The following is an 18,395-nucleotide window of genomic DNA, read 5'->3' as shown; positions in this document are numbered from 1 at the left end:
GACCATTTGCGCTACTAAGGGTTTTTTTCCACATAGCCCTTTCTTCCAGCTCCTTCCTGTTCTTGTCAGACTGGCTTTGACCACCGCGCTGCCCGCTGCAGCCACACGATGCTGTGGTCCGAACAGCCCATCTCTGTCTCTCTGAACCATTATTCTCCACCATGAGGAGTTTAGTATCATTAGTTGTCGGGTAGGTACTGTAGCATCACCTGCTGAAATGGAGAATTAGGTATTATCTATTGACTTTATTCATATTTTGAGGTAAAAAAAAAAAAGTGAGTGAGTGGTATAAGACTCATTTGGGATCATGTTCAAGTATAAAAAAAGACTTCTTTTAAAAAAAAAAAAATGCTTAATCAAAGAATGTACTTTCATGTTAGCCTTTATTGACATTTTGGTGAGGGATTAACATCTTTTGGTTTAAACATCAGCCTTAATTGGGACACTGTTCTGTTTTTGTAGTCTACAGTTGTGTAGCAAGTTCTGTCCCCCTTAAATCACCATGAATGTCTAGACTGTTATTTCTTTGTACTATTTGTTTAAGGGTTTTAAAGATATTGTGGGAAATAGTTTTTCAGTCAAGTAATGGTGATGCATTTCATGCCATTGCTAGAAAACTTGCAGCTTCTGAACTTAGCACCCCTCCATTAAGGGTCTGCCAGTTAAGTGATTTTTTTTTTCTAGTTATATCAAACTCCTCCCACAGGCTGCTTTCCCCTAAAGTATACTCATCGTTCAGTACAAATCGTTACATTGACATTCAAAATATTTCTTTTCTATGTATTGATGATATTCATTTGTTACACATGACCAGTGACGATATCTGGTTTTTTTTTTGGTTGTCTCTGGGTACAAAACAATACCTGAGTTATTTATTGAAAATTGTGGAAAGTTAATTCATTTGTATTTTTTTAATTTTTGTACATTATGGTCCGATTTTTTTTAAAGATCCCTCTTTGTCTTAACGAGTCCGAGGGGTATTGGATGGTGATGCGTGCCCAGTCAAAGGACCTGTTAGGATTGTGAGAAATACCACAGCATCCTCCTGACAACTCAAGGATGTCAGGAGGAGCCCCATAACTACACTAGAATGACGGCACAGGTCAACACATTTTATACTGAATTTGTCCATTCAAAATTGGAAATAAAATGGGGTAACCCGAAACCCCCAAAAGCCTCGTCACGTTTCCTGAATTAAGCACTGTGTATTTAGAGTGTGTATGCAGTAAACACAAGCCATGCGCTCCCAGCCCTAGTGTGTGTGACCTTTTACTGGGCACTAGTGTCATCTGAATGTGCTCCACTGTGGAGGTAAGTCTAAGACCAGCAATCTGTGAGCTGCAGGCCCTTGTGTCAGGCCACAGAGGAAGTGAGAGAGACGGGGAGAAACTGGGGTGGGTTATGCCTCACTTGTTTAACCAAGAGGAGATGTCCAAAATGATGTTTTAACTAAATAAATCCTTCTCTGCTGTATTCAAGTTCAGTTGCTAATGTCAGTTTTGTTAACAGTCAGAATCGGCTATACAGGCCACAGAGAAATGTTTAAATGCCTTTTAAAATTTGTGAGGGCAGCTCCTTCAACCAAAATATTTAGGATGACGGCTAATTGTAAGTCCAGCCTAAATATGCAGACACCAATTATTTTTCATAGAAAAAATAATTACTGTACCAAAATGAACCTGTTTTAACAAACTGTACAAATAGATTAACAGAATACAGATACACAACAGTAACTTCATTCTGAGCTATTCTCAGCATTTCTCACAAAAGATTTTTTTTTTAAAGCAATTGGACATCTTTGTTAAAATGCATGTTGAAAATAAATAAAGTTTTTTACAACATTGTCCCATGGTCAATACAGAGATCTCTTAATATGTGTAAGAAAAACATGATACCGATAAAGACATCTCTAAATCTCTGTGATCTAAAACTAGCATGAACATTATCAAAACCAACAATAATGCCTGATTCCACAAGGTAAAAAAAAAAGCCCTTGCTTTTGTGGAGACCCATTTGTAAAACTCCCTGTCAAAAATCGAGTTGTAGCCAACCTGTACATACTTTGGACATCTTTCAGGACTGCATTTGTTTCTTGGCCAGATACGCACTAGTGACCTGGCTCATGATCACCAGTGCACTCAAAGAGGGGCAGAGCATCGCCAAGTACCAGGCATGTCCATTCACCGAGCCTGTGAACCACGCAGACCAGAGACCCAGGACCAGACTTCCGCTACCCAGCAGGTATGTAAGGAGGCCCGTCACAGCATGGTAGCGCTTCATCTTAGCCAGCGACCAACCCTTGGCCAGTTTGATGTAGATCAAAGGTAGGGCGGCTACGGACTGGACCCCCACAATTCCCACTGTGACGATGCCCACGAGTCCATGCCACGACGTAAAGTGGGGTTTGTCATTCAGGTATTTATTGTAAGAGATGGCACTCAGGCCAAGGCAGGCACAGGTGACGCACAGGCACTGCAGCACCCAATGGATACGGCCTTTGGTCTTGTGAGAAAGTTTTCGGACAGGAGAAGAGTGCGGGGAGAAGAGTAGCACCGCTTCAGTCATGAACAGGGAAAACTGGGGAAAGACAAAAAAGGATGTGTTCAAGCGCGTGGCGGTTCCTTCAGGGCAGATCTGAGTACAGTAGTTTACATCTGTTAAATATGTAATGCATTAACAGCCCTCTCCGAATTTACAACCCTGAAATGGATTTTACTTACCGCTAGTGTCATCAGAAAGGGATGCCAGGAGAACAGACCTGGTAAAACAGAAAGGGGATTCGATTTAGTGTAACTTGGTGACAGTTTAAAGTTACTTACTCTTAAATTATTATTCTGACAGCATAGCTGTTTAGACCACGGACATCCTGGTCCACCTTTTTTATGTCTACAGGTAAAACTGTGTTTCCAGTAGGCTATTACTGCTCTCTACATGCTTTCTTGTTTTGTTTCAGGCCTTTAATTGCATTTTTTTTTTTTACTTTCATGTGATGTGTAAATGCATAAAACCCTCTGTAAAAATGATATAACACAGAGAGTGCACATGAACATTGAGATACAATGACTCCCTAAAATCACTATAGTAGAGGTATTTTGAATTTTGTATACAAATTTGCACACTTGTAAACAAGAGTTGATTCTTCCGTGCGTGCACTGCACTACTTACTAGATCCAGGTCTAGCCAACACTGCTATGAACACAGTGAACCCAGCGGATATAACATGAGTGAGAGACCCGAATAAAATCCTGGTGAAAGCATAAATCCAAGGTTCCGACTGTACCGACTGTGTCATAGCGTTCGACTGAAATAGTCTCTTCAGTGGAGTTTGATAGCAAAGGCTACTGCAGTTCAACAATCGGGAGGAAGGCCGGTGCCCTCATTTAAACCCTCGAAACTAGACGCATCCGTGTCGCTGAATAGGCTAAAAACGATACTTTCGCTGTTGCACCGACTTAAACATTGTCCATTATGCCGATGAAACTACTATATCACTATTTTCAAATACTAATTTTGCCTGCGCATGGATTGCTTTACGTTTCCGGTTCTCCGACGTTGACTCCTGCTGACGTGTGCTGAGCGTTGTTGAGTTGTGATGTTGGGATTAGCGCAACCCATCTGAGTTTGAGCCACTGGGCAAGTACTGGGCGCAATAGAGACACTGTAGAGCGCGACCTAGTGGTTAATGTTGCGCATGGTGAAAAACAGATTCAGGGTTCCTGACTGGTTGATTTCTCTAATTAAATAAATAATAAATAAATAAAAAAACATTTCGACGTAGATATTGCGTGGTGGCCATGGTAGAGGTTTGCGCTACACTTACCCTTCTAGTTGTTGTTGTTGTTGTTGTTATTATTATTTATTTTTTTTTTTCAAATATAATAATTTCAATTCATTATTCATTTCAATATAGTTTTCAGTCGCATATCAAATTCCCTGTACAATAATGTTATTTACAATAGAATAGGCTTCTTGAAGGTACCTTCACATTTTTATTAGAGGGAGGGGTTAGGACATAAGGAAGGGAGGAAGGAGAGGAGGATTGAGAAATAATGGAAATGAGAATCACCCCATGAAATGCAACTACCTATTATACTATTCTAAACGGAAGTGCAGGCGATAGGAGACTTAAAAACCGGCAAGGAAACCAAAGATACACCTGACTCCATAAGATTGCTACAGTATTTACTCTGTACCTAGCAGGTTTGCTTGAACAGACACCCTTTGCAGATGTGTAGATGGTGGAAGTCAGGCGGTAGGGTTAGGGGATCCATGCTCAGACTTTGCTTGGGGCCCCTGTGTCCCTAGAAACATCCCTGCACCCAGCATAATCACACAAAATGTATTAGCTGCAATAAAAAAATAATATAATTTCTTACACTATTAAAATGAATAGGAAAAAAATAGACTAATTGACACAGAGCCTTCCTGTCACTTTTAGGCGTCGGCACAGGCACTGCCTTCATAATATAAAATTGGAGGTCAGATAAAAAAAAAATAGCTAGCTAGATATTTGATGGGAAATGTGTAAGATGTCCAAAGGAAGCTCTCTGAGTCTGGACAAGAGTCCATGCACTGAGAAAAAGGAACAGACAACATCTGTCAGAAAAGAGCCGTAGGTGTGTGGCTGCACGGTTGCCGTCTTATGGTTGAGTGGTTACCCTTACTAATAGAAAATCTGATGTTATGTAGCTGCATGTCCAATGCTGCAGATGTTCAGTGAGTAGACCATTGCAGTCGCCACAACTCCAGGTTGCTTTTATGCAGCAGTTGTGCTTTAATGTTATTGAGGAAATCATTGTAGCATTAAAAGTATGAAAGGCAATGTTGGAGAAACCAGCAAGAGTAGGCCATAACTAGATTTTGAAAGTATACAACCAAAAAAATCCTAGCCCCTCCAGAACGGTGCTATAGAAATCAAGTGTATTATTATCATTGAAATTAGAATTTTTGGTTGCACTTTCTCTGCCATTCTTCTGCACCTAGCTTGCTAGCTTTAGCAATATGTCTGCCTTTCCTGCAGAGTGTGTGCAGGTTGGCTTTAGGGTGCACTCACACGTACCCGTTGTGCTTGACAGTGGGCTTACCCGACACTAGGGGCTGTGTTGATAACGCAGACGTTTATAGCAAGATAGACAGGTCAACAACCAATCACTCCACTATGAATTACAGACCGTTGTGTAACTTCACCAGCAAGCTGTTTAATTTGAGGGTAGTTACCTTGCTAACGTGCTAACATTACATAATTGGCTCAGACACCTCGCAAATCACCTCTTTCACATATTTTTTTAGTTACAATAACGGGGGATTGTACAGTATCTATTTCTAGGCAACCTTTAAAAAAATCTAAGCAAAAAAAAAAGCCATCTTTTTTTTCCAGTCTTGTTCTCTTTGGATATTAGCATAAACATGATTTCATTAGCTAGTGCCTGCGCTAGAATATTTGTTGAGCGAGCCAAACGGAACTTTAGGAGATGTGAGAAAATGTAGCCAAGTGTGAGCATACCAAATTTCCAAATTTGAGTGGTTCCTGAGAAATGTGTCAGTTTCAGCGCATCCAAACAATATAGTAATGATTCACTCAGTGGCACCACTCTACAAATGAATCGTAATGAGAGGGAAATGCTTCTCCTAGAGGCCAACTTGCCATAAAAATGTGATATTTTGATGGTGACATTTTTGAGCTATTGACCAAAATGTGCTTTAACCATAACCCACTTCAGGGGGTGCAAGCATGAAGGGAAACCCACACCTAGGGACACACACACCAGAAGAAGAATACAAATACTTCAACAAACACTATAAGCCTGTGTGCAGTGGCGGCCATTAGAGTGTTAAAAACAGTTTTGGATCAAACAATTTGAAGCAATTGAAATTGTGGCTGAAATAAACTATGATTAAAAGAATCAATAAAGTGGATCTCAAAGCCTATGTCATGGAAGCCATGAAAGTAAGTATACTCAGAGTAGGCTGATACAGACCCTTTTTGTGTTGCAACTAGAAAACTAGGTTAGAATATAGATTGTTTAAACAAATGCCCCAGAGTAAAAAGAATAATTGGGGAATGCATTGACCGTACAAAATCAGACATTCAAAACCAATTAAAACATTTTTTCCACAAGTAGGAATTCCTCCCTTCCTTGTGACCTGTGGCTTGCTGCCAGACAGCCGATGTTACACAGAGCTACTATTATCTGTGGCTGTTTTGTTGACTTCCAGACTAAGTCTTTCCTTTGATAAAAAAAGTCAACATCCGCTTATAGGACACATTCACCAGGGTGTTAAGAAGGGACAGCAGGTGGTGAGGTGGGGCAATAAACACGGAGGTCTTAAAAGCTGGAGAGACTGCTGCACAACTTATATGAGGCATGCTGAAGTGCCAAGCTCATGGAGTATCTGTTCGTTTTGCCCACATTCTCTTGACATGAAATTCTAATTGGCTGTGCTCATTAGAGTGGTTGTGTTAAATGCTAATAAACTAGCCAACACTAGTTTTGCTTATTACAGTATATCTATTAAATGTATTACTACCGCAGTATATTTTGGCTTAGGAGGCTTACCTTGGTAATTCACTTCAGCAGATAACACAACAGTAACAAATAAGAGAATGACTCTCAGTGACTTGGTACCATAACTCTGACCCTCCTTTTTGTGCCTTAAATCATGGCACCTGCTAACTGTTCATGCTGCATTGGTAAAAATAAGACAATGCATGGGATGTTTTAGTTGTTGCAGTTGTACCTCTTTTCTGTGCTTTGCTGCAGTTCATGCTTGTATCCTCAATAGTGACATTCCATTAACTTGAACTTGAAAGTGTATTGCAAGGCAAGTCAATTCTGTCAAGTCAAATGAAGTGACAGACTCAGCCCATAGAGTCTGTCTAGACAACGGTGTGTTTCTTCTCCCAAGCGAGCCTATTTGTACTTCAGTATACACCTACCCACCAGAAAGACAGTGACAACCTCAGAATTTCAGCTCCATGCATGGAGAAAGGTGAGGAAAAGATCCTTTCAATTCTGCAAACAGAACAGCAAGGACTGTTTCAACTGGTAATATTGGCCACAATAAGGGCCATAAATCTGTCTTGCTTTGAGTCTGGATAAAACAATTTTGTGGACACAGTATAATGTCAAAGTAATTTCAATTATAGTTGCCCTTCAAACCGAAGCATTTTGATTGCTCTCAAGTAGCCTAGATTCACTATATTTCACAGGATTTGGCTCAGTGAGGGAGGTGGTGGCAGGAGAGCTGGAAGCTCTTTCCTGCATGAAATAGGACAGCCACTGAGGGGAGATTAGCGACTAATCTGTCGTTTGACGTGCATGCGCAAAATGCTCGACACACCAAGTAGGTTGGATGGATGGTGGGTACCAAACCTGCTGTGTCTCTCGTCTCTTGTTACCAACACCTTCGAAGCCTAAGTGTTCTGATGGATATCGACGATGGGACTCTCTAGGACAGAAGCATAAGAGGAACCAACTAATTTCCAAACTGGGTTTCAGGAGCGTGTTATGTCAACTACAGCTGAATTCAAGAACCAGTTAAATAAACAACCGATTTGCCTGAAATTATTTCACAAGGAAAACGCACAAATGAATGAACGCAAAGGATACCTCACTGACGAATTTTAACCGTGTTGAGGCGATGTATTTTAAGGCTTGGCTCACATGGACAGCGTGGTGGTGACCTAAATATATGCTATAAAGGTTTGTTAAGCTTCTTGTCATGCATGTAATCTGTTGTTTTAGATTTACACTGCGCAAATTCAGATATCGGGCATTCTTTTAAAACTGTATTCTCAAAATGGTCGGTAGAGAACAGCTAAACTTTACAAAGATTACTTTTATATTGTATTCAGTGTTCAATCCTAGAAACAGGTTCTATATCTTCCTTACCCTAAACCAACTGAAATGTCATGGGAATGTAATAAAACGCTAATACTCCACAGTTCTAGGCAAACTCCTTCAGTTTCCAAGTGACAAAGTTACTTAATTGAGCAGTTGTTGTGCTTTCGCGGTGCCCCAGTTGGCATGTCTGTATGACGGCAATCCACTTTTCATTCCTGTCACCCAATCAAGGGTCGCGGTCCGGCTGGCCATAAAAAAAGTGATTACTTCTGCGCGTCATTATTTTACCGTCATAGTTTGCGTCCAACGGGCTGAGTGTGAGTGTGCATTTCCTTGACCAGGTGCGTTTGCCCGTGTGTGTGCATACGCGTACCACATGCTAATACACTAGCCCTATATTGTATTATTAAGATCCTGATATCTTAAAAGTATAATTTCTCTTGAGATACAGTAGTCACAACTCAATTGCCTTGTCTTGTCTTGTTGGGGATTAAAATGAATGGCTCCATCATTTAATCTTACAGAATTGCAGTGCAAACTTAATCCAAATCTCCATGTTTATGTTTCAGATAATATAACCAGAGGATGACCATCTACCATGAAAACACTGTTCCTTTGATCTAAATGAGGGAGCCAGACAGAAGTTCAATTAAGCAGGATAAAGTCAATCCCTAAAATGGACAACATTCTGTTAACATCATAAGCTGAACACACAGTTCCAGACTTCACACATTTACTTTAAGCCACATAGGATTCTCTGTGATGATCCGTTAATAGCCTTTAATACATTGCTGACTCTATGATCACTGCCTCTTAGTTTGGGTGTTGTTCAATACAACACGTTTCCTGTAACCCTTCAGTTGGCAAACCTCAGGGTGACTTAGAATGGAGCCTTCAACATTTTTTCAGTGTCCAAGACATTGGATGTTGACAGCCAGAACATAGGCATATATGTGTGCTGTCCTTTACCTGTGGATGACTGACAACGACAGGGTCCCATGCTCTGGTCATGCCCATCAGCATAGCTCAGTCTCAGAATGTCAAATTGTGAGCTCATTGAGCTGAAGGATCTCACCTTGGTTGATGGCATTGAGCTGGCCCCCCCACCACCTCCGGCCCCAACAGCCCCTCGGACGCCAAGGCAGGGTCGGGCAGCAGAGCGCCCGATTTTAGGTGCAGTGGTGCGGCTGGTGGGGGACAGCGTGAGGGTGGAGGAGCCAGCCTGGTTCAGTGGACAACCAGCAGAGGGTCATGACTTCCAGCCTTGTAGTCAGGCACACCTCTCCTGGTGTGACCTGTGTGGAGAATTCATCTGGGGCCTGTACAAGCCGAGTATGCGCTGTGTCAGTGAGTAACTGGACCATCCAAAGTATTACTGTTTGGCTGTTTGCTGAGGTTGTCATTTTCAAAATTTGTATTAGATCTGTTGCTATTGTTTTAAAGCTACGTACTGTCAAAGACATAGCTGTCCCCACAACTCACCTTACTGTATCACAACCCTGGCATACAGTTAGTTCCGTGTTGTACTGTAAAGAAGTTAAGTTTCTAGAGAGATGTACATGCGGGGCATTTGTGTGTATGTGAGTGGTCAGCCATAGCAGAAGGGTCAGCTATCCTGATAGATGCAACCAGAGCAGAATCTCTTGTCCATTATTAGATATCTGGAAACATGTACAATAATATATTATCTTTGTTAATACTTTTTTTATATTTAGATAAGATCTTGTTAATGAGATAAAAGTCATTTTGGAGAAATGTTACAAGTGTATGGTCAGCTAAACCTTTGAACACCGGGGGTCTCTGTAAATCATGTTTTTTTTTATATTTTCCCCTGTATCTGTTTAGACCATATATTAAAGCCCGAACTGATATATGATATGTTCATCTTTACATATATTCCCAAAATATCCCCAATGACTCAACTCAGGCTCATCCATTTTAGATATTGTGTTGAAGTTACCCTGTTTTTTCATCCACTTCTGTTCCGTTCACAATTTATCTTCTTCTTCTGTAGACTGCCAGTATACTTGTCATTACCGCTGTCAGCCCTTCATACAGCTGGACTGCTGTTCCCATAGCAGTGCCTTCTTTGACCAGTCTGACCTTTCTGAGGAAACCATAGAGACAGATACAAATGTGGTAAGAATTATCTAGTGGAGAAATCCCATATAGCTTATGTTGGTCCTTTTTCTGTGTTCAGTGTGGGAAATGATTCTTCATAAATGCAAATTCACAGGCACATTACATACCCTGTTGCACTGTTACACAGATGTGTTTTCGTTCGTTCGTTCAATTTCTTTTACCTTCCCTTGACTAGTGGGGGAAGGGTATGGGATTGACATGGTAACTCCTCTGGCTGTAAAGCGCGGTTTTTCTATGTACCATATGCTCACATGGATTTTATTACCTAGGCCTACGTCCTCCGGCACTGTCAGCGCAGCAAGAACGGCATGCAATTTACGACAGGGCAGTGAGGAGAGGTTGCTAAGCAACTTCACAATAAGCCAGCTGTTCATCTTTTTTGTTCAGTCTGCACAAAAGAAAGCATCCTAAAACTAAGATGATGTCCTTTTTCAGAAACCAGTGTTGCTGTTGCACTTTTTTTTAGCATAAAACGTCACAGCACATTAAATAGCCTACAGTTCGTAAGCTCAATCACCTTTTGTTGTGTCTGATAGGCTGTTGCGGTTATTTGCCCCAGGATAGGCAGCGGGGCAAGACACGCTGTCAGCCAATCCGGGTGGGATTTCGCGTATCCTTATTCATCAGCTGTCAAGCACGGGTACAAAATAGGATTCACGCAACATACACACCAGTATAAGGTAGTTCGCATCACAAGAAAAGCGTAAATGTAGTTACTTCTGAATTCAGTGGAGTTTTAAAAGTAATTTGCTATGAGGCCACATACTACAGTCCACGTTATTTATCCAAATGCTACAGAGCTGAGACATCAGTGGATCCAACGACGACTTTCAGCAGGCTGCAAAAACCTTTTTAGTTATTCGGTTTTCCTCAACTGTCATTGGTAACAATGAATGGAAGTAAGACCGATTGTGCTGAACACATTCCATCTTTTGAGAAGACATGGGGCAGCACAACAAGCAGCGGCTACTGCAGTCAGGATGATTCTGACTCGGAGTTGGAGCACTTCTTCACAGCACGCACGTCTTTTTTTCGTAAACCAAATAGACAGGTGAGGAAAACCGACCTAAAAAAGAAAAAAAAAGATGTAAATCTTTGCGTAGAGTTAAACAAGCAGAGTAGCTCCATACAATGTTATTACATAGCCTAATATACAGTTCTAATTTTGTTCTCTACATTTGACATTAAGTAATGGTGAATTTCACTGCGACTTCAGCACAGAACAGCTGTTAATTGCATGTTGGGGGAAGGTGGTCTGGGGTCTGTCTTCTCTGTGTAATTTAAATAATAAATGCACATGGTCACTTCATGGTACTAGCCCTGGCTGCTTAACTACATTAGTATGCTTCAGCCACTAATGGCTCAGATGGCCAGGCCCTGGCTTTACCCAACAGCTTTGTCCTTTGTTAAAATGTATAACAGCCTACAATATTGCTTTAAATCCTTCAAGTTGATTATTATTTTCTCTCTTTCTTGTTGGTCTTAATCATTTGAATAGTCTTATAATTAGTGACACAAGGCTTGATGCAATTCATGTGTAAAATCTAATGTCAATGTCCTGGGATAAGCACATCAGTTACATTAACCATGATTATTTCACTGTTGTGTTTTGCATTTTGTTAAGTTAACATGTATTGTAGTCAAATCTCAGTTAGAATTCTAGCAACTTCCAGATTCGGTTTCTGCTGGAAATAGCCCATCATCTCTCCCTGGCTGAGTGTGGTATTTTTACTACATGGGACCTGATCAAATCTTTGCTCCTGATTTAAGTTGGGTTATAAGTCAGCACTGAAAGAACTCAATGTGATTGTGTTCAATAGCCCACCTAGCCTATAGTCAGGTCATGGGCAAGAATTGTATACATTTTTAGTTAGCTTACAGGAAACGTCATGGGAGAGGATGCATTTGTGTTTGAAAGCCTACGTTCAGTGTTGCATGTGTATCCAGTGAGGACCTCGCTGACTTCATATGAGGCACGAGACAGGGGATCCCAACTGTTCCTGTCTTCTTGAATTTGGGGAGTGGGAATTGGTGCCCCCTAGTGGTATTCATCAGGACAATCTCCTGTGGGCTGCTATTGTATATGACCCGAATCTGCCTTTCCCTTGGTTTTAGGATGAGCAGATTGAGTGGGGGAAAAAGGAGCTGACAGCCACTGACATTCAGAAGAAGGTGAAAGAGTACAATGCTCAAATCAATGGCAACCTCTTCATGGTCCTTGTGAGTAAACACAGAAGCTACCAACTTGGATACATTTCATAATTGTTAATACAGTGACCAAAGTCCTCCTAAAGGAAGACCAAATACTGTTCTCCCGCAATTGTGACGATAAGTAATCAAACACCAATATGATGTATAGATGGTGTTATTAAGCAAATGTATTTGACCAATTTCTCTCTTTCGCTTCTACTTTGTGTTCAGAATCGAGATGGCTCCTACACGGGCTTCATTAAGGTCCAGTTTAAGCTGTCACGTCCTGTGTCTTTGCCCCCACCTCGCCGTAGCTGCTCAACACATGATGGTTCTTGGCAGGAGAGTGAAGGGACAACGCGGCGAACGTCCTTCTATCTGCCGAAGGATGCAGCCAAGCAGCTCCACATCAGTTCCCGTACGCGTGCCCGTGAGGTTATTGAAGCTCTGCTTAACAAGTTCACAGTGGTGGATAATCCTGCTAAATTCGCCCTGTTTGAGCGTGCTGAACGGCAGAACACAGGTGGGAACCACAGTGTTATCATCCTGAGAATATGGTGGTTTATAGTGACATGATGCTATGCATGGTGCATGGTGCTATTACTCAGTCAGATTATTGAAGTAAGAATATCATGCAGCAGCCTTGATACTGTCTTTATTCTTCACGGTATTACCACATTACTTTGTTTAAAAAAACATTTTCATTATGGATTTCATGTCAGTTATTTGGGTAGGGTTCCATTTTAATATTCACAGTAAAAGATTTAAAGCGGACATTTTACAAAAGCAGTTTCATTCCTCATGATTAAACATTAACAAAATCTTTGGGGGAAATGTACTTTTTTCCCTCAGTTTACTTGCGTAAGCTAACTGACGATGAATGCCCTCTTCGGCTGCGTCTGTGCGCGGGGCCCAGTGAGAAATCCCTGAGTCTGGTGCTCAGAGAAAATGAGACTGGAGAGGTCAATGTGAGTTTGCTTTACAATCATGACAATTTCACCAATGAACCATGTATTAGAAACTGTCTTAAACCACAGGTAGAAATTCCTTACAGAAAAAGCAATGAGTAGCTAAACTGTTCTTACTGTTGTCTACACAGTGGGATGCTTTTACCATGCCGGAGCTTCACAATTTCCTGCGGATCCTTCAGCGAGAAGAGGAAGAGTACGTCCGTCAGATTGTCCGGCGGTATGCCTTGGCCCGTGAACGGATGAAAGAGGCACTAACCAACATCACAGCACCAGGATGAACATGGTGCCAGCATATCCCAGCATGTGGATGGCATCCAGTAGTGGCTGGATGTGGCTGTCTACCCCCAGAGACCCAGAGACTATGTCTGAGCAAAACAGGGTAGACCAGTAACAGAAAGGTGCGGAACAACAGCACAAGAGAGTCGAGTGAAAGGGGAGACTGTACAAACTGAGCGAGGAGACTATGTGCATAATGCTCTTGATGTGGTTGATAGCCATTTGAGACCAGGAATATTGACTCTTTTTGTAAATAGTGAATGTTAACAAAACAGGTCACCACTTAGCACTGTTATGGGAACTCCAGACATGGAAAATGTTCTAATGGAAAAATGTACTGTGGAACAAGATTAAATAATTTAGATGACAGAATATTTAAATACGTTTAGTTTAGGTTTATTTAATTTTTCCTGTTTACAGTGTGAAAACTACATGATATACTTTTTATTATAATTTTAGATTTTATTATTTTGTCCTTAGGCTGATAAAATAATGTATTTAAGTTACATTTATCAATTCAGTTCATACACTGGAAAATGTCAGGCAGTGACAAATGATCTGTTTTGGGTGTTTTAAAGTTAATAAATATTTTTAAGACGAACTTTTCACAATTCAATATTTGAAAGAAAAAACTATGCTTACTGACAGAAACATGCGGAAACAGAGGAGATCTGAAAGGTAGAGACAGTGTTTTTTTTTTTATTCTCATAGTCCCAAAATAATAGCATAGCTGAAGGATAGAGTTGGCAATTGTGTCTTCTGTGCATCTTGATACTTAGTTTGAAGTGTTCTGTATGCATTTGTTGACATTTTACAGAGCACATGCCAACAAATAGTGCTGAAACTCAGAAACAAAATGTATAGTGGAGATATTTAATAATAATAATAATTTATTTTATTTGTAATGCACTCTTCATTCAAAAGAATCTCAGAGTGCCAAGAATCTCAGAGTGCCATTTAGGAAACAACACTTACATAATCATTAAACCTTGAGAATAAATTTCATTTCTGTAACCCAAAATAACTTACTCCACCTTTAAAGATAAACTGAGATGTAATACATAAAGAATATGAGAAAGGGCAAGTGAATTGTTTGTTTGATGATAGTAAGGAAGACTTTTAGATTTAGAGAATGCAGTTTTCCCCCAATAGATAAAAAGTTCCTAGGGTTCCTTTGCAAGCCATAGGGATATAACTGTGTCTAGGTAGCTCAATAGGCCTGCACGGTTTAGATTCAAATTAGTTAACTTAACCATGCGGGCTAGTTTTTGAACCCTGCTGCAAATAATGGAAAAACTCCGTGGATGGACAAAATATGAACTAAACGGACATGACGTAGAGATGACGTCTCCACACATCCTGAGTGTTGCAGCGCTTGCAGCTGAGAGCTAATGTGGAAATTGCTCAGAAGGCAGTTTTGAACAATTTAAGTGTGATAGCAATAATTTTGTGGAATATCTCAGTCGTGTTTGATAAAGGAGATATTTATTATTCACTGCTGGTAAGTGTCAATGGAGTACAGTCACGCTTCTGCGCATAAATTGGAGAAAAAAACTGGAACTCGCCATCCTCTTTAGTTGGCTAGATATCCTAGCTTCTTTGGTGGCTACTTTAGCTAACTACAGCTAGCATGACAACAACTAAATATGTTCATAACATCGTGGGGAAACCTGCCAGCTTAGTAGCATTAGGTTGTCTGCAGTTACACAAATGCCTAACAGTGAGGTTTATAAGTGGCATGTAAGGTGAAGTAACATTAGTGCCATAGAAATTCAGCGGGCTTTGATTTTATGTTAAAAACGTTGGCTGTTTTCATTTATTCAATATTGCGACCGTCTCACCTTTCTGTCTGTTTCGTTATGCCAGCTAACGGTATGTTAGCCAGTTACCACTAGCCGCCTGGCCCAAGGCAAAGCCCTTAGCTAAAACATTATTATTTAGAAAGACGAAGCTTGCTAGTGTTAGCTACTAAGCTAGCTATGAATACATTAATGCTATGGGAAATGGCTTACTTTCCTACTTAAAGTTGACCTGAGAGCTAGGTAACTGGCCAGTAACTTAACTAAAAAAGGCTGTCCTGTCATTGTCAGCCCGTCTTATCAATACATTCGCTAGGAGAAACGTTAGCTAATTATGATAGCAGTCTGTCAGAGCTAAAACGTATTACTACAACAATTGTTGATGACAACAAATGCGTGGAAACTCTAATATGAAATATCCACCGCAGAATAAAAAGACTTCAACTACTGCTCCACTACTAGCGATGTGGCCATCGAGTGAGCAGAATTAGTCAGTGAAACTAGCTTGCGAGTTAATTAGTCTGTAGCCTTGTTGACTCAGCATGTAACCTTAGCATGAATGCAAAGTCAAGACATTGTTTATGAAACGTAGCAGAAATGTAAAATAACGTTACAAAGCGAAACACAATAAGCCTTGTTTGACATTATTGTGTGAAATGTATTTCATGATTATTGGAAGTGTTTTTGATTCGATTAGACAAATCTATTAATGTATGTTTGCACTAATTTCGAGTGTAACGTGTTTTTCAGATCAAGTTCCCGAGAGGAGACACAATTTCAACCGGTGTTTTGAATTACATTTTAACATTGAGTGCTCACTGGCCAAGAAAATAATGTCCTGTGGTTGAAAATGGGAGGCAGCGGCTCCAAATCCAAAAGCTATTGGCCCTTCTCTGGTTCTGGCGGCATTGATGAACAAGCCAAAGAGGGAAATGATCAGCCACTGGCACGTCCGCGAAGTTTTAGGAGTGCAACACCCTTCGTGTTTACCAGACGAAGGTAAATATAGCCACAGAGCTAGTACGAGACGCCAAATGCTAAATAAAAACAAGACACACGGCTGCATTCTGTACCCCTGATTTGAACTTGCACAGTGGATCTTCACTGTCATTTGTTGCACATAATTAGGCTAGTTCTTTGTATTTGTAAAGGTGTTCTTTCATGTACAGCTTAATGTCATCATTGTTAATGTGTCATTGATGGTTTATTGATTAATGGCTGTGTTTACCCAGCTCACTTTACTATGATGAAGATGGAGACTTGGCCCACGAGTTTTATGAGGAAACTGTGGTGACAAAAAATGGTCGGAGAAAGGCCAAGTTGAAGCGGATCCATAAGAACCTTATACCTCAGGTTTGGGACCATTCTGTTTGGCTTTATGAAGTGCTATGAAGTGTTGGGGAAGGTCTGGGTTTTTGACCCCAAAATTAGCCTCTATTTACTATTCCCCAGGAGGAAAGAAGACTGAAATTAGTTATTTTGAGCCCTATATCTAAGGTGAATTAAAGTGCAAGGGATCTTTTGTTCAAATCTGTGACCCTGTCGTTTTAGCACATGACCTCACTCTTTATTTATTCCCCCTTATGCTGTCTCTTTTTTTATGATTATCTACTAACTGCTCCGTCATCTCCTCTTCTTTTTCAAAGGGAACAATCAAGCTGGATCACCCTTCCATCCATGTAGATTTTCCAGTAGTACTCTGTGAGGGTTGACAAAGGAGCAAACATGCTACAGACCATGTAGATTTCACCAATATCCCCTGTCCTCTTTACTGAATCCCCGCCCCCACTGTGATGGACACTGGCAGTGATCTTTCAGAGAAGAAGAAGAAGGACTCCTCTGTTCGGTGTGGCTGGCTGACCTGGGGCATGCCGAGCTCCCTGCATGTAGACTGTGACATGGGAGAAAGCTAAAGCTCTGGTATTCTGCTCATGGAGACCGAGGATCTGTGAACACTGATGGACTGACTCCTCTCTCCCTGCCGTATCTTAGATACATATTGTTAGGCGGTGTGTATGTGTGTGATTGTTAGACAAAAGAGAGGAAATTATGTCGCATTGATCCTCTTGGCAGGAACGCTGTGCTGCACACACTATCATTTTTGTCTTGCTCTATTGAATGTTCTGGAATGCTACATTGTTTTTTGGAAACCCTAAGAATGTATGGAAACAGTTTTTCCCCTTTGTCTAAGGTATGTATGGCCATTTCCATGGTGAGAGTTCTGTGCAAGGGATAGTTCCTGCCAAAGGTTCTAGTGTCAGCCTCTTAGGCAACTAGCTATGGAGTTTACTTTGGTCAGGGCTAAGGATCTTTGGTCAGAATGCCTAAACTCTCAGCTGAATATAAGATGTCCTTCTAGTTATGCACTTTTTTTAGTTTTTTAAATCGTGCATGTTTTTCTCCCATGAACTCCTTGTAACATCATTTGGATTTTCTGGCAGAATAGACAATCAGTGGCAGGAGATGCTGTGCTGCATGATAGCAGGAAGTCTTGTCAGAAGTCTTTTTCCCCCTCTACCCCTGGCAGCCACACACACATGTGTAGAGAAGTCACCAGAAGACTACATGAGCAATGTCACTGCTCTGTTGATATCTATGTAATTTGGCAGAATTCACTGTTTTATTTATTGTACCAGTTTCATTTTGTGTTGCATTGAATTTGTAAAAAGAAAATAACCCTTAATACATGTTTCACTTAGTGTCCACATTTTTGCAGTAGGGGAGGGGGGAAAAGGGTGTCTCATTGCATGTTTCTTGGGTACAGGAAAGCATTAAAATCTGCAGGACCATTACATCAAGAAGTGTGATGTCATGCTGGCAGTTTCCACCCATTAAGGATCCCAAGACCATACCGAGAGCAATCTGGACCACACATACCCCATTTCTTTTTTATAAACGCAAACATCAAGAACTTGTGTTGAGGAACAAACATCTTGTTCACTTGCTATTTTATGCCAGGCAAGAATATTCAGTTGAAATACGCCTAAACTCTCAGCTGTATATAAGATGTCCTTCTAGTTATGCACTTTTTTTAGTTTTTTAAATCGTGCATGAACTCCTTGAAATACGTTCATTTGGAGGAACTGTATTTAAACAAAGGCTTGAGTATTGCGTTTCGTTGAACTTGAAGATCTTGCCAGGGACTCCTTATAGTAACTGCTCAGACCACTAGG

At 40.8% G+C, this 18,395-nt stretch overlaps 3 protein-coding genes across 3 annotated transcripts; 2 read left to right on the top strand and 1 right to left on the bottom strand.

Moving 5' to 3' along the window:
* Positions 1 to 366: 366 nt before the first annotated feature.
* LOC105903399 (transmembrane reductase CYB561D2) lies at positions 367 to 3,658 on the bottom strand. Its single transcript, XM_012831153.3, has 3 exons — positions 3,166 to 3,658; positions 2,721 to 2,758; positions 367 to 2,577 (listed from the first exon to the last, which is right to left on the bottom strand). Exons 1-3 carry the CDS (start codon positions 3,290 to 3,292, stop codon positions 2,074 to 2,076), a joined length of 669 nt encoding a protein of 222 aa, XP_012686607.1. The 5' UTR covers positions 3,293 to 3,658; the 3' UTR covers positions 367 to 2,073.
* Positions 3,659 to 7,216: 3,558 nt separating this feature from the next.
* rassf1 (Ras association domain family member 1) lies at positions 7,217 to 14,024 on the top strand. Its single transcript, XM_012831154.3, has 7 exons — positions 7,217 to 7,703; positions 8,414 to 9,191; positions 9,859 to 9,983; positions 12,102 to 12,206; positions 12,408 to 12,699; positions 13,029 to 13,144; positions 13,276 to 14,024. Exons 2-7 carry the CDS (start codon positions 8,882 to 8,884, stop codon positions 13,423 to 13,425), a joined length of 1,098 nt encoding a protein of 365 aa, XP_012686608.2. The 5' UTR covers positions 7,217 to 7,703; positions 8,414 to 8,881; the 3' UTR covers positions 13,426 to 14,024.
* A 1,948-nt stretch (positions 14,025 to 15,972) lies between these two features.
* Positions 15,973 to 18,020, top strand: tusc2b (tumor suppressor 2, mitochondrial calcium regulator b). Its single transcript, XM_012831159.2, has 3 exons — positions 15,973 to 16,221; positions 16,455 to 16,575; positions 16,869 to 18,020. The coding sequence occupies exons 1-3, from the start codon at positions 16,073 to 16,075 to the stop codon at positions 16,932 to 16,934; spliced, it is 336 nt and encodes a 111-aa protein (XP_012686613.1). The 5' UTR covers positions 15,973 to 16,072; the 3' UTR covers positions 16,935 to 18,020.
* Positions 18,021 to 18,395: the final 375 nt, after the last annotated feature.

The sequence above is a fragment of the Clupea harengus genome, chromosome 5 (genome assembly GCF_900700415.2).
Source record: "Clupea harengus chromosome 5, Ch_v2.0.2, whole genome shotgun sequence".
Taxonomy (NCBI): domain Eukaryota; kingdom Metazoa; phylum Chordata; class Actinopteri; order Clupeiformes; family Clupeidae; genus Clupea; species Clupea harengus.
The sequence above is the reverse complement of the archived record's forward strand: the minus strand, read 5'-3'. Positions and strand labels throughout refer to the sequence as shown.

What these genes read in the sequence shown, in the direction of transcription:
- LOC105903399 (XM_012831153.3), bottom strand. Translation starts at nt 3,292, where the DNA reads ATGACACAGTCGGTACAGTCGGAACCTTGGATTTATGCTTTCACCAGG. An exon ending in GTTGGCTAGACCTGGATCTA is followed by an intron (nt 2,759 to 3,165) that starts GTAAGTAGTGCA and finishes CTGTTTTACCAG; the next exon opens with GTCTGTTCTCCTGGCATCCC. An exon ending in CCTTTCTGATGACACTAGCG is followed by an intron (nt 2,578 to 2,720) that starts GTAAGTAAAATC and finishes GTCTTTCCCCAG; the next exon opens with TTTTCCCTGTTCATGACTGA.
- rassf1 (XM_012831154.3), top strand. Translation starts at nt 8,882, where the DNA reads ATGTCAAATTGTGAGCTCATTGAGCTGAAGGATCTCACCTTGGTTGAT. An exon ending in GCCGAGTATGCGCTGTGTCA is followed by an intron (nt 9,192 to 9,858) that starts GTGAGTAACTGG and finishes CTTCTTCTGTAG; the next exon opens with ACTGCCAGTATACTTGTCAT. An exon ending in GCAACCTCTTCATGGTCCTT is followed by an intron (nt 12,207 to 12,407) that starts GTGAGTAAACAC and finishes CTTTGTGTTCAG; the next exon opens with AATCGAGATGGCTCCTACAC.
- tusc2b (XM_012831159.2), top strand. Translation starts at nt 16,073, where the DNA reads ATGGGAGGCAGCGGCTCCAAATCCAAAAGCTATTGGCCCTTCTCTGGT. An exon ending in TTCGTGTTTACCAGACGAAG is followed by an intron (nt 16,222 to 16,454) that starts GTAAATATAGCC and finishes GTGTTTACCCAG; the next exon opens with CTCACTTTACTATGATGAAG. An exon ending in ATAAGAACCTTATACCTCAG is followed by an intron (nt 16,576 to 16,868) that starts GTTTGGGACCAT and finishes TCTTTTTCAAAG; the next exon opens with GGAACAATCAAGCTGGATCA.